General features: G+C 35.1%; 1 protein-coding gene across 1 annotated transcript in view; it reads left to right on the forward strand.

Annotated features, from left to right (window-relative positions):
• Positions 1 to 15,677, forward strand: part of LOC144978864 (uncharacterized) — a gene marked incomplete at its 3' end in the record, with an annotated part of 38,755 nt that overhangs the window by 3,838 nt on the left and 19,240 nt on the right. Inside the window, 2 exon segments of the mRNA XM_078925448.1 lie at positions 338 to 434; positions 3,494 to 3,564. Of these exon segments, the coding sequence (XP_078781574.1) occupies positions 338 to 434; positions 3,494 to 3,564 (168 nt within the window).

Here is a 15,677-nt window from a genome sequence, read left to right on the forward strand (position 1 = left end):
TACAATTCAAGCACTGTCCATTTTTCACTCATTTTGAGTTGCTGATGTTTTACTATCTTTTGTAACGTTGATAAGAGTACGAACACGTTTTGTTTAACTGGTTGAAATATACAATTTTATTACCTTTTAAATAAATTAATATCGGCATTTTTAAATGTGGCACTTTGTTACAGTGCTATAATGTTTAAGATCTGACAACATTTTAATGACCATCAGTATAACAGACATAATGCATATTGACCGCCAACCTTGATCCCTATAGCTTTTTATAACATAGATTCCTTATTTTCAGAGGACCAACACAAATTCAAATTGTAAATATATTTTCCATCTATAGGACAGCCAGACTATCCCCAAATGTCCATGGGAGCCTCCAGGACCCAACATCTCTACATCCAATGAGAACAATAATTTAGAAAACTCACAATATCCAGGTAATTCACACAAGGGCCGGGCAATAGAAGTAAGCATGGATTGCTTTATTAAAACTTTTTTTTAAAAAGCATTATATATCGCTATATCCAATAAATGTTACGCAAAGCGCGTTATAGAGGTAAGTGTGTCGCTGCCCTATATTATGTCGACAGGCAAAATGTTTTCTCCGGAAGTGTGTAATTTGTCCTCCCAACATCTAAAGACTCAGCTCACAATTATTTGTTAGATGGACAGACGCGTCAGAATCCCTTCCCCTCCCCCCCCCACCCCCTCCGGGTCTAACTACACACAAGACAAGTACCGATTCCTTTGGTTTTGAAGCAAACGATGCGTATACATGAGTTATTGGATATTCTTGTCAGAAATCCTGCAATCTTTAACGGTTTCACACACTGTTATGAAGGCCTATCCAGGTCTCGAATTCTCTACCGCAGTCTTATGCAGTCATGGACCCATCCAACCGTCTCCACAACAAATGCAAGTAGGTGTCGTCGAACAAAGCGTGGAAAATTTAAGACAATGGCTGAGTTTAAACATTTAATTATTTTCCATTTTCTTTCATTCATTGAGTTGGAGGTGTGGGGACAGGAGAATGAAGAACCTTGTTTGAACGCCGGTTTGGATCATTCTTGGTCTGGCTACTCATCTTCTGCTGTTACAGCAGGATTGTATGTAGGCTGGTATCAGCTTCAGGTTCATGGCAGCGCACACGCTCCTGTACGACGGAAACGTGATGATCCTTCTCATTCCAAAGTAATCGACATATTAAATCCAGGCAAACCATGACCAAACCATCCAGCTATAGACCAATATCTCTACTTTTTGCGTTTACAAGCTCCTGGAAAGAATCGTACTAGAGCGAATCACCCCATATGTAAATCCCTGTATACCACCAGAACAAGCGGGCTTTAGACCACATTGAAGAACAAATCAACAGGTCCTTGCACTGATCTCATACATGGCGGCAAGGCTTCGAGAACAAAGAGAAAACTGGTGCAGACCTAATAGACTTATCTGCAGCGTACGTCACTGTTTGGACAGGCGGACTGATGTTAAAGCCTTCAAAAATTATTTCATTTAGAAAGACGCTTAAACTGTTGTCTATCATGACGGACACAAGACAATTTGATGTCATAATGGGAGAAACAAAAGCAAAACACGAAAACTTAAAAATGGGGTACCACAAGGTTCGGTTTTAGCACCAATGTTTAGATCTCTGACATGCCAAACTGCGAAGCACTCAAACTTGGATACGCCGATGACTGGGACTTAGTCTATCAATCAAAAAACTGGAAAGAGATTCAAGAAGTTCTAAGCAAAGACACCACCAACCTACAACAATACTTTGATAATAGGTGGCACCTAAAAATGAATCAGTATCTACAAACTTCCACTTGAATAATCGAGAGGCAACAAAAGAACTGAAGATCACAAATGGTAACTCAATACTACCCCAGAACCCAATCCTAAATACGTTGGCATTACATTGGACAGACTACTAAATTATAGCAAACACATTGACGGAACTGCAAATAAAATCGCAAAAAGAAACAGCTTGGTGAGAACAATTGCAATTATGACCTGGGGAGGCTAACCACAGGTATCGAGAACGTCTAGTTTGGCACTGTGCTATAGCGTTTGGAGAATACTGTGCCCCTGATTGGATGAAAGGCCAACATGTAAACCGCATTGACATCCAATTAAGAGAATCGATGAGAATCATAACATAGTGTCTCAAATCAACTCTAACTCAGTGGCTCCCAAAACTGAGAGGCATTGCACCACCAAATCTTAGACGACAAGACGCTAATCAGAGGATGGATGCAGGTATTGACGAAGCCACAGAAAACATTCCCATAAAAGTAATCATAAAGGGGGCACATTCAACAACAAGACAAAAGTCGAGAAGACTTTCCACCTAACAAAAATGGCAGACTTCACTTTGGACGAAAATAAGAGAGAATTGTGGAACAGAGAAACAACAAGAGGAGGAACAATCATAAAAGATCCAACTACAGAGTGGCTGCATACCATAACACCGGGAAATACTGGGTTTCTTCAAATCGCCTCTAAATGGGACATGGCAGAACTGCGTCATATATGTTCAGATGGAAACTTAGGAACAGTGATACCTGCCGGAATGTCAGGCAACCCCAGAGACCAGCGACCACATCATCCTCCCCTGTCCTGAGTAAGATATGATGCATACCAGTTTAGAGCAGTGCCTGATATGCGAAAGTAACTTGAGGTGGCTATGAAACCGTCCTTAGGGCGAGGAAGACTTTCAAAGCTGGGTTGACGAAATGAATTTGGAGGTGTAGCCATACACGACCACTACACTACTACTACTACTACTACTACTACTACTACTACTACTACACTACTACTACTACTACTACTACTACTACTACTACTACTACTACTACGACTACTACTACTACTACTACTACTACTACTACTACTTACTATACTACTACTACTATACTACTACTACTACTACTACTACTACTACTACTACTACTACTACTACTACTTACTAATAATAATATAATATACTACTATTTTCTTTCTTGCAATTTTCAACATTGAGATTATTTATTATATTCTTTGACATGAACATCCAAACGTCGAATAATTAATCGCGATCGACTATCAGTTTATTTGTTTGTTTTTTAGCCTAATGGGAAAATCTCAAATTGATGTATATCTGACAACAAGTTTTCCTGATTACTCCCGCTCAGTCTATCGTAAAGCTTATAAATGCAAAAAGTGATAGAAGCTAAATGCAAGAGCCGCCTAGGGTGGAAATTAGTTGTCGGACTTCTCATTTTGGTCTTGAGCAATTTATACCTGAAATCTCTCACAACTCTATTGATATTTTTCTCTTTCTCTCACTTTCTCTCTCTCTCTCTCTCTCTCTCTCTCTCTCTCTCTCTCTTTCTCTCTCTCTCTCTCCCTATATATATATATATATATATATATATATATATATATATATATATATATATATATATTCCTTTACATAAATAATTAATATTTTATTATGATTTGATTCAAGGTGAAAATGAACAGCGTGGATTGAATGATTTAAATCGCCCAAACTATTCTGAACAAAGGTCAAGGTTGAAGGTAAAGCAGTGATGCCGCTTTAATTGTGAATTACTACTTGAATATTTGTTTTAAAACCCAATCTGTATTTTAGACGCCTTAGTCATCCTTCTGACTGTATTGCACAAGTCCTCACACAAGTATTTTTATAGCTGATAATATTCTTTCACAAAATTTTATTAAGATGCATATTTTTCTCATTCTAACATCTAAATTGCACGTATAGGATTTATATACAATAATCGAATTATTACCATTTGTAAAGGAAAGTTTGAAAGTAAAGGATAGGTTGAATCAAAAAGTATATGACTCTGATTATAATAATAATAATAATAATAATAATAATAATAATAATAATAATAATAATAATAATAATAAATAATATAATAATATGATATAATAATAATAATAATAATAATAATAATAATAATAATAATAATAATAATAAGATGAATAATAATATAATAATAATAATAATAATAATAATAATAATAATATAATAATAATAATATAATATAATAATGGTATAGATTTATAGGGCGCCAAACGTCCCTTCTTCAGGAGGGCTCTGGGCGCATAACATAGATTAAGCCCTAACACAGTACACGAACAACGTTTATTATACACATAATCAAAAGAAAGCCGGTCGGAATAAGAATGTCTTCAATCGACGCTTGAATTCCTCTAGCGAAGACGAAGAACGTATCTCTAGTGGTAGTAAACTCCACAACCTTGGGCCAGAATGCTGAAAGGCGCGTTCACCAGCCTTCACTCGACAGCGGGATGTTTTCAATTTGAGGTCGTTCGTTGATCGAAGCGATCGCTGTGGGTTATACCGTCCAATGACATTTGAGAGATATGCTGGTGACGAGCCCTCCAAGCATTTGAAAACGATAGTTAAAGATTTATATTTAATCCGCTGGTCCACTGGCAGCCAATGCAGCTGCTGTAGTAATTCGGGAGCTGCAGTTTTCATGTCTTTCTGCAGTACAACGCGGGCTGCCATGTTCTGTATTTTCTGGATTTTATTTATTTTGTCCTTTGAGAGACCGACAAACAGTGCATTGCAGTAGTCCATATTCGGGAATATCAAAGATGTTACCAATTTGTTGCAAGTTTCCCTATTAATAAATGGTCTGATTGTTCTGATATTTCTTAGAATGCAGATAGTACTTGTTTTCACATTGTTCATATGTTTGTTCATAGAAGATCACTCTCTATGGTGATGCCGAGATTTTTTGCTGATGTTGTGAGTTGTATTTTGTCATTATCGTTGATTGTCAGTGCCAGTGTAAATGGATCTTTCTTATTATTGGAACTAGCAACGAATAAGGCTTCGGTCTTGTCGCCATTTAATTTTAATCTATATAATAATAATGCTGAAAACTTATATAGCGCTATAACTCCGAGACACCAGACTCTAAGCGCTTAAATTACAAATTACTTTGGCTGAAACATACTCATTCACACACACAAGACACACACACACACACATACACACCACACACAAACACAACACAAACCAAACCTATCTTGCTCTCATACCATCTACTAAAATCGAAACAAATATGTTTTAAGCGAACGTTTAAATAGACAAAGATTCTTTTCACGAATGCTCTGCGGTAAGGCGTTCCAAATAGAGGGTCCGAAATGAGAAAAGGATCTCATTCCAGCATTTTTCCGAATTCGGGGACAATAGTTTTGTGGAATCACTGCCGAACGTAAGGGGGTTTTGAATATCTTTCAATTAGTTCTGAAAGGTAGGAAGGGCAGTACCTTCAAGACAACGATACACTAAAACAAAGCTTTGAATTTATATTCTTTTCTCAACAGGCAGCCAATGCAGGTCATGAAGTAGAGGTCCGGCAAGTCGCACCTACGCTTCATAAATACTAGTCTGGCAGCGCTGTTTTGGACAATCTGAAGACGTTTAGATTGTATTGCGAACGCCAAACAACAGGCATTCATATCCAATTTCGATAGTACGAGGGACACAACAGGTGTTGGTCACATCCTCAGATATGAACCGTCTAATGGAAGCAATCTTTTTAGTTGGAAAGAGAGATCTAACCAATTATTAACCTGATGCTCCATCGACAGTCCAAGTCTAAGAATGTGCCAAGGTTTTTCACTTTGTCAACAATTTGAATAGAGGCATCCCCACTTCAAATCTGTTTCACTTTCCCCTTCCTGTTCCCACATACAGCACCTCCGTCTATCATCATTCGTTTCAGTCTGTTTCATTCATCCATTTCTTAACACTTTGGATACAATTTTACTATTGGCTGATACTTCTGTAAATTTCTCATATTGGAAACGCAGTACAATTTCGTATCATCAGGTATTGATGGTAAGACAGACCAAAACTTCTGATGATTTTAGACAGAGGGCCAACGTACAAAACAAAAAGAACGGGTCCAAGTACTGAACCTGGGGAACCCACAATCAAGAAAGATTTCCTCGTCTATATTCATCCACCGTAATAATCTGTTTACGATTAACAAATATGACCTAAACCAATCAAGCGCTGCACCAGACACGCCATAAGTAATTTCAAGACGTTTGAGAAGAAGATTGTGATCAATAGTATCAAAAGCAGACGATAGTCAAGCAAATTCAGCAAAGAACATGAACCATTGTCTATAACAGAGAGAGAATCATTAACAACCTAACAAGTGCGGTTCTATTTGCAGACATCCATCTCATCACATAGTTGATGCATTGTTCGTAAACTTTGAAACAATATCGGATTGCAAACACATGCTATAAATCTGGGTATCGTCAGCGTACATATAGTAAGCGAGAGAATGTTGCTCTAAGATTCTCACAACAGTGGAAGTGTAAAGTACAAAAAGGACTGGACCTAAAACGGATCCTTGAGGTACACCAAAACGAAGGTCACGCTCTGAAGAAGTTACTTCCCCAATTAAAATTGATTGAGTTCTTTGAGTAAGATATGATGCAAACCAGTTTAGAGCAGTGCCTGATATGCCGAAAGTAACTTGTAGCCTTTGAAGTAGTATGGCATAGTCGATGGTGTCAAAGGCCGCCGAAAGATCGAGAAGACTAAGGATAGTGGTTTATCCTTGATCAATAATTTGCAGCAAGTCATTTGTGACCTTTCTCAGGCAGAGTAAATGAATATTGTATCCGGCCATTTCTCGTGCTACCTGTGTAGCTTTTCTGGTTTCATATAGTGTTCGCACATTCCAGTTGACAATCCTTAAAACATTTTGTGGCGAGACGAAGTTTTACGGCAGATTTACTTCCAAAGTATGATTTTTACGTTGCTGCATCACATGCTCACTTGGTCCTATTCCGTTTGTACTTATGACGATCTGTGTTTCTGTTTTTGTATCGGCATTTCGTTTCTATCCAATGGAGTTGCTAGCCCTATGTGGAACTTAAAGCATTTCTGATTCAGTGGACTCAGAAGAAGCAGAAGAAGAAGAAGAAGAAGAAGAAGAAGAAGAAGAAGAAGAAGAAGAAGAAGAAGAAGAAGAGGACTGTGTATGAATTTTGATAACACAACTTCACCAAAAACCAATGTCCATGTTCATCTTTTCGTTGCTGCTTCATTTGATGAATTAGATTGATTTTAAACTTTACCATAACTAAACATTCTACCTATTGATCGAAGTCAATAGTAAAATTAATCAATTCGTATCTTAAATGATCCTAATGTTCGAATTCTAATTCAGCTAATAAGTTATAAATTAGTCTCAGACTTTAACCTTTCATTGATTAACACATCCATTATAAATAGTTATATTATTTTCTCCCTATGTTTGCATTCTCTAAAGATAGAGGCGCTGGACAAAACTGTGAAAGATTTACAAGAGGAACTAAGAAAGACCAAGGAGGGAGCAAAAGTTCATGAAGAAAAAATTGGTAAGGCTCTCATTCTATTTTATTTAGCTTACAAGTTATTAGTTCGACCACAGATTGAATGCGCATTTACAGAGTTAAAGATCACTGCTGAATTTTCACCTTAATGTTATTGTTTATGTCATAATCCCCATGGGTGAAGATGGACAATAAAGGACGATTCAAATTCAGAAGATACATTTATCTCCTCAGGAAACACGCAAGCAAGATTGGATTCAATCTTGAAAATGGGGATTTTCTGGTTTATCATCCTTGCCGCCATTTTTGTCCAATGGAATGTTTACGGTAAGACTGATACTTGTTTGCAATTCAGTAAAAAAAGGACTCAACCCTTCTTAATGAATTAAAAACTTAACCCTCTCCTTACCAGCCATTTTCAGAATTTTCCTCAAAACTTCACACCAACCCAATGGAAAAGCAGACATTTCTTACTCAAACAGAAAAGCAACAAGTACATTCTATACATAATATTGTTCGACAATATGAGACCTGTTACAGAATGCCAAGTCTTTATAGCTATACCAAAAATAAATAAATCTGGATGAGAAAAGAGACGATTCCATCATAACAAATGTGACGATTGTCCAACTGCTTGTAAGGAAAGGGTTAAACTGTTAGCTGGAATACATCTATAACAATTGAAATCTGTTTTCAGGACGTGTATATGTTAATGTTCTTTCATGCTTTTCCAAAGAACTGATGCAATATGGGTAAAAGAGTCTTGTTCCATAGAATGTTGTTTTTACCCAATAGTATATCTACAATTTACAATGTTTCAACATCGATATCATTTTGAAGTTGTGTCAGTAAAGCAGTATTAGAGTATATATATACATATATATATATATATATATATATATATATATATTTATATATTGTGTGTATGTGTATGTGTGAAAGTAAATAATATTATTTTACAAGCAAGGTACAAAGAGTACTGGACATATTGCTAGCAACAAAGGAGCACATTTTTATCGAGATATTTACCATGATATAGTAGTCTACAATATGTCTCAGGCCCACGTGGCTACCATCGCACATGAGTAATTTTTAAAAATTGTGTTTGTCGCTGGTTTCTGAAGTGATTCCCGAAATTCAAAGTTGATTAATACGTGTTTCCGCCAATGGAGACAGAAGAGAGAGAGAGAGAGAGAGAGAGAGAGAGAGAGAGAGAGAGAGGTCGGGAAAGCCAATATATTGTCTTGGAGTGGAAATATGTGAATAGTTTTGCTGGCACTATAGTCAAATAAAGCGATTGATGGACTTTTATGGAAATGAAAAATAAATACCAGCGATAAGACCTTGAGACAAAGATTGGTATAATTTACATGTTACTTGTATATTTCCAAAACCACGAGTCTCAAACTTAATTAAGGAAATGTCTTGAATTTCACGTGGCTTAAAGGAATTTGCAAACATGTTTTGTTGCAACTACAATGTTTAACTTTCAACTTTATGTGTGTGCAGGTTGGATCAATAGGTCTGATACAACGGATTTGATCCCCCCACCTTTGACAGAGGAGTTTGTAAACAAAAAGGTAATTTTGATCTAAATTACATAACAGTTTATTATGGGCATAATTTTTTGAAGAATTAGCTGCTACTCAGGAGGCATATTTATAGCGCACATTACTGACACGATGAAAAGAAAGAATCTAAATAATATGATAAACATTCTCTCCCATCAATAAAATATGATGTCTGCTCTGACTATCTTCCATATACATTATAGCCAACAAAACAGACACCTATACTTGCTTTGTTTTTTGGCCTGAATTGTGTTGTATACTGGGTATTTCTTTGCATTCGTTAGTCTGATAATGTGTGTATATGTATGTGCGTGTAATTTTCTGTGTGAGTTAGGCTGTAAATTGAGTTCACCAATTTACTTTCCGGTGCTTGTCCGACTCATCACCCAATTCACAGAAAAAGGAAGACAAACTCATGTGATACGTTTTTGAATCCAATGACTTTAATTTCGTCAACATCCGGTGTATCATCAATGCAATGAGGTTTGGGGAAATGGCGGTATAAAAAGTGGTCAATTTTTCCTACTGTGTGCTCTTATTTGGATTCAAAAGTTATGCTATATACACTTTTATGTGTAAAAGTGTTAGATTCAAGATTTTTAAAATTCAAAACTTAACATGTAGACATTTTCTCGGAGAGCACTTTTCATGATGAAAACTTATTAACCATGTACTTGACGACTGTTTCAGTGAATCCATACTTTACTGCAAAACATTTGTAATATAAAGATCTGCTACTGTCCAGATGATTGTATGTACATTTTCAAAAATTGTTGATGAAAAGATCAAATATTGCACATATCGTATTTTATAAAATTATGACAGCAAATTGGTCTTGATCCAATTTCATGTGGGGCTCACAATAACACTTTTCATTTCAAACTTTAAAAAAAAAAATCATCCAGTGCCTTAGCAACCCCTTGCGTCTATTTACAGGCAATTTTTAGACCAATTATGTATCAGTTTTGGCTTTTTGAGATTTCAGTAAATCTGATTATTGAGTTTGTTGTCACGTATTTCTAATATTTCAATTTCTGAAGATGATTTGTGTTTGCTACGGTATCGAAGGCTTTTGAGAAATCGGGTGCTACCAAATATATTTGTTTTCTTTCCTTTAACGCTCTCAGTTCAGTTATTGTGCACGTTAGGATTGAATTCTCGTTTGCTGATCACATACTCCTTTATGTTTGTCAGAGAAGTGTTACTCTAAAGTAAAAATTAACAAGTGTAAATGGAGTTGGTTTTATTTTTTCTCTAGAATTTTACTAAAAGTGTTTGTTTTTCATTACGGCGCTATATCACTTATTATAAATAGCGCAAAATTGTTTTCAACCGATAAAAACATATCTCCCTGGAATGGATTTGTAATTTTGACACCAAACTGTCAAAACATTGTTCAACTGGAACGTGACTTGATTAACGAATGGAATAACATTAGACAAAATGTTCCCAGAATGTCATCATAAACTTGAAACGTGAATTCTAGCAGGTCGTAGCTCTATGGTAAAACCACATCAGGCATTGAACCGCATGACTAGTCTTTTTCAACTGATTTACTGCCTCTCCATATCTTAAGATGACCCATTATTTAGATTCGCATATGTGAATGACAATTTCGATAATGTCATTCATAGTACGTCTTCATAAAAATTAAAATGTGAATTGTTTACGTTGAAGCACACAGCTAGACCACGGCATTAGGCAAATTAAAGGCAGTGTTATCCAAGCAAAGTTTACTTTATTATAACTTATATTATTATTCCAGATGTGTCCTTACCAACATTATTATAGAATCAAATGTGTTTTTAAACATTTTAAGAAAGAATTGACCCAAGTACAAAAACCCAGAAAATCAAATAAAATATTTTGTGTTCAAAGTATAGGTCAAACTTAGAAGTTTAGTATTAACCACATTTGATCTATGACCATCGTTTAATTTTATTCACTTTTTTAATAGATCAGGGAGAGCAGCAAAGAACTCAAAGACCTTTTAAGAGAGAGGTTCATTCAAGAAATGGAAAGAATTGAGAAGAAAATGGACGTTCATGTAGGGGAAAATGGTAGGTATTCACAGTTAATGATAAAAACATGAGATTCTACATCTGCAAACCTCCATTTATATAACCCCATCACCCACTACCGCACACAAACCCACACACCCACCCCCACCCCACACACACAACACACACACACTTACACACTAATATATATATATATATATATATACATATATATATATATATATATATATATATATATATGTATATATATATATATATATATATATAAATATATATATATATATATATATATATATATATATATATATATATATATATATATATATATATATATATATAAGAGTATGAAAGCTAAAAATTATCATGATGGTTAGAATGGTCATGGATAGGGCCAGTGTGGGGGCTCTTGGTCATGTCCTATTATTGAAATTAATTTCCAGCTAGGTCATTACCAGTGAGTACCTGTATTCCTTCAATAGTCAACTTATCTATCACTCCCGTGACAACATTACTTCTGATCACATGTGACAAGAAATTTAATTCTACAAGAGGAATAAATATTTCGACTTACTCAATTCCTTTTGTGAACGTCTGACAATAAGGGATTAGACCTTCAATACCACAGGCTTAGCAATAAGAGACTGACTAGAACCAGTATACGTGTCAGGATCTGAGAACAAAGAGATAAACCATCTTCTATGAAGGCTTTAAAAGAACGTAGGTAAGTGATTTTATGGGTCTGCGCAATGTGAGATCTAGAAGTCATTGATGAGTTGGTATTAGTGATATAAAAACATTTTTTATTGCACTGAATTTGGTTGTCATTTATTTTTGACCTTTTCATCGATTGTGTATTACGGGCAGATAGAGCTGTAGAAAGATCTGCTTGCCGTATTTTGATAATTTGAATAAGCATGCTTATCTATATTATCTCCTTTTCTGGACCATTGTTGGTCTGGAATGCCTCTGTTGGTATTGAACGACCGGCTCTACCTCTCGCTGACACTGGCATTGTGTTGGCCCCAGGATAACAAGCTCACTGTCCGATCTTTATCACGGATGAAATTCTGGTGGAGCTGAAAGTCGTCCATTATTGTTGCCAATTCATATGCACTCTTAGTTCTTTGTAGACCTGCCAATTCTCCATTAGGATCATTTTTTGGACAATAAATTTTCAGCGTTATGTCCCTAAAACGAAGTAAACGAGGCAAATATAGAGGGTAAAGATTAATAAAACTTTCTTTCCTCCTTGTCGGAATCGTCTGTCTGACATTGAAATGGACTGCCTTGATTGTCAACAGTAACAGGCCTAGAGTGAAAGCCTATGTGATTATTTAAGATTCTTACTTGTATTTCTGATTCAGTGGGATTGCTATCTAATGAGATATTATTTTCCTTAGCAAAACGAGTATTCATCAAACACACCAAGCACAGCACACTATACTATGACAACACGCCGTTGACAAAGCGACATAATGATTTCGACGTAACAATGGGTTCGTTTGACGGTGCTGAAACATGCGAACTGGTCGGACTCTACATCCTGTCACAACTGCAACATACACACACATACATCGGCCTCTATAGAGATGAAGGACTCGCTATAACAAACAAACGACCAAGAGCGAACGAAAACATCAAAAAACAAATCTGTAAAATATTCCAAAACAACAATTTGAAAATCACGATAGAAGCAAACAAAAAAACAGTTGACTTCCTCGATATCACAATCGCCATAAAATCCAATTCATCCCAACCGTTCAGAAAACGAAACAACACATTAGCTACATTAATAAAAACAGCAACCATCCCCGTTCCGTCATTGAAAGCATACCAAAAAGCATAGCACTGAGGGTGAGCAAACTTTCGGAAAACAGAGAGATATTCAACGTCGCAGCCACCCCCTACAAAGAAGCGTTCACACAAAGCGGTTACAACACACCATTTGAATACACAGACGCCCCCTCTCATGTAAACCCCAACACACAAGTGAAGAACGCAAAACAAGAAAACGACACTACTTGGTTCAATCCACCTATTGACAAAAACGTCAGCACAAACATCGGACAGAAGTTCCTGAAGTTAATTGATACACACTTTCGAAAAAACCACAAGCTACATAAAATTAATAACAGGAATACCAAAAAAATAAGCTACTCGTGTATGCGCAACATAGAACAAATAATTTCAAGCCACAACAAAAAAAAAAAAATTAAACCACCGACAAGAGCAAAACCCACCAACCAGAAAATGCAACTGCAGAAATAAGGAACATTGCCCGCTAAACAAACAGTGTTTAGAATCAAGTTTAATTTACCAAGCCACAGTCACCGAAACTAAAACAAACAAGCAAGAAAAATATGTAGGACTAACGGAAAATAATTTCAAAACAAGATACAACCTCCACATCTCAACATTTAGAAACACTAACAAAAAAACTTCCACAAAACTCAGCGAACATATTTGGAAATTAAAAGACAACAAACTAGACCACAATGTTTCATGGAAAATTTTATCTAAAGCAACAGGATACATACCAACATCAAAACAATGTAGCTTATGCCTGGAAGAGAAATATACTATAATCAAACACCCTCATGAAGCCACACTCAACACTAAAAATGAGATGTACGGTACGTGTCCACATCGCCGGAAGTTCTTGTTAATCAACTACAAACCGGAACCACTTCAACAAACAACAACAGTCAACAAACCAACTCAGTCCTGACGATGACCAATTAGGCCTGAAACATTAATGTCGACTGTCTCAAACATTGTGGTAAATATTAAAATAATATATATGTATATATATATATATATATATATATATATATATATATATATATATATAAAATATTACATCTGTTACGGGGCTTTCTTTCTGGGACATTTGTATGGTGCATTTTCTGAGACATTGTTGCGGGAAGTATATTGTATCTATGGATATAGGCCCAATAATAGCAATGGCCCTATAGCAATGTTAATTTCTTGAGTATATATATAATACCCCGTATCTGCACTGATACGGATATAGGCCTCATAGTAATGTTGATTTCTGGACTATATATATATATATATATATATATATATATATATATATATATATATATATATAATACCTCATATAAGCATTGATATGGATATAGGCCTCATATTAATGTTGATTTCTTGAGTATATATATATATATATATATATATATATATATATATATATATATATATATATATATATATGAGCCAAGGTCAAAAGGTGCCAATTTTTTTCCTCAAAATAAAAGTGACATAATAGTCCATTCATGTTTCTATAATATGTGTAGCAAAAACCCTGTACTTCATGAATCAAAGGCCCTTTAGATAACTTTAAGGTCTAACGCAGCATAATATCGTCAACAATACCTATAGGTTGTCGGTGTCACCTGTGACCGGTGACACCAAAATGAGACAAAAAACCAAATGATTTTTGTTTAGTATCAAACTTTATTTAGTAAGTTATAGACAAAAAGACACAATCAACAACAATCATAGTACAATAATATTACCAACTATTGGAGAAAATGTTTCTTTTTGGTGTCATCGGTCACAAGCAACATAGAATGCAAATATATTATTTCATAAAAATGTTTGTACATTAACAAAAACAACAATATTGCATATGTTTATTACCAGCAATGTTCAGAAAGTTTTGGAATAAAATGTTGGGAAATAATGTGACCAAAGCATATTTTATTTAGCCGCATTGTGTCACTTGTGACATTAGACCGATGACACCATTACTTATGTCACAAGCAATACCAAATTGCAATTTCGACAATATACCATTAATTTCAGTCAAACCAGTGTATTACCACAGTTAAATATGAAATTTAATAATATTTCAGAAATCAAAGACTTCAAAAATAGAAATATACATGGAAATTAGAGCATCTGAATGTGACTTGTGACATTAGACCGGTGACACCATTACTTATGTCACAAGCAACACCAAATCACACTTTCGTCCATAATATATCATTATTTTCAGTCAAAAAACCTACTCTAAAATGAAATTCAATAATATTTTAAGAAACTAAATACTTTCAAATTGGAAATATACTTAGAAATTAGTAATACAATTGTTGCTATTACTTTGGTCAAAATCGGCACTAGAGCGCAATTTTGTCTCAATAAATCAAGAATAGCAACTGAACACATGTAATATAGCCTGTTAAACTGTAATTCAATGACATTTCAAGCTTTGAAGAACATGAAAACAGAAATACATTAGAAACTTCTAACTTAAGTGTCACCTGTGACATTGTAACCAATGACACCAATTGTCACAAAAAGTACCAGAAGTCACACAAACTCTAGATAAATATCAGCCATTGTAATGAATTCATGTAACCATACGGTAACCATCACCTTACTGCTCAAATCTGCTAGTTTGTAGTAATTTAGTGTGTTAATAGTAAAACAAATCAAATTTCTTTACAACCCTTCTTTTATCTGGATTCGTCAAAAGCTTGAGTTTTGTCTTTTTCTTGATTGATACAACCCTGAAACATAAAAAAAATTAGCATTACAAGGAAAAAAATAATTATGTCAAAATCACAGTCTTATGTGAGATGTCATAATATCATATTTGTAAATAGAATAACAGCTGAAAACATAATTTTTTGGTGGCACTTTGTAATATCCAATATCAAGTGTTGCTTGT

This window comes from Berghia stephanieae, chromosome 8 (assembly GCF_034508935.2).
Source record: "Berghia stephanieae isolate SIO BIC M18660-M18661 chromosome 8, UCSD_Bste_1.3, whole genome shotgun sequence".
Classification (NCBI taxonomy): domain Eukaryota; kingdom Metazoa; phylum Mollusca; class Gastropoda; order Nudibranchia; family Aeolidiidae; genus Berghia; species Berghia stephanieae.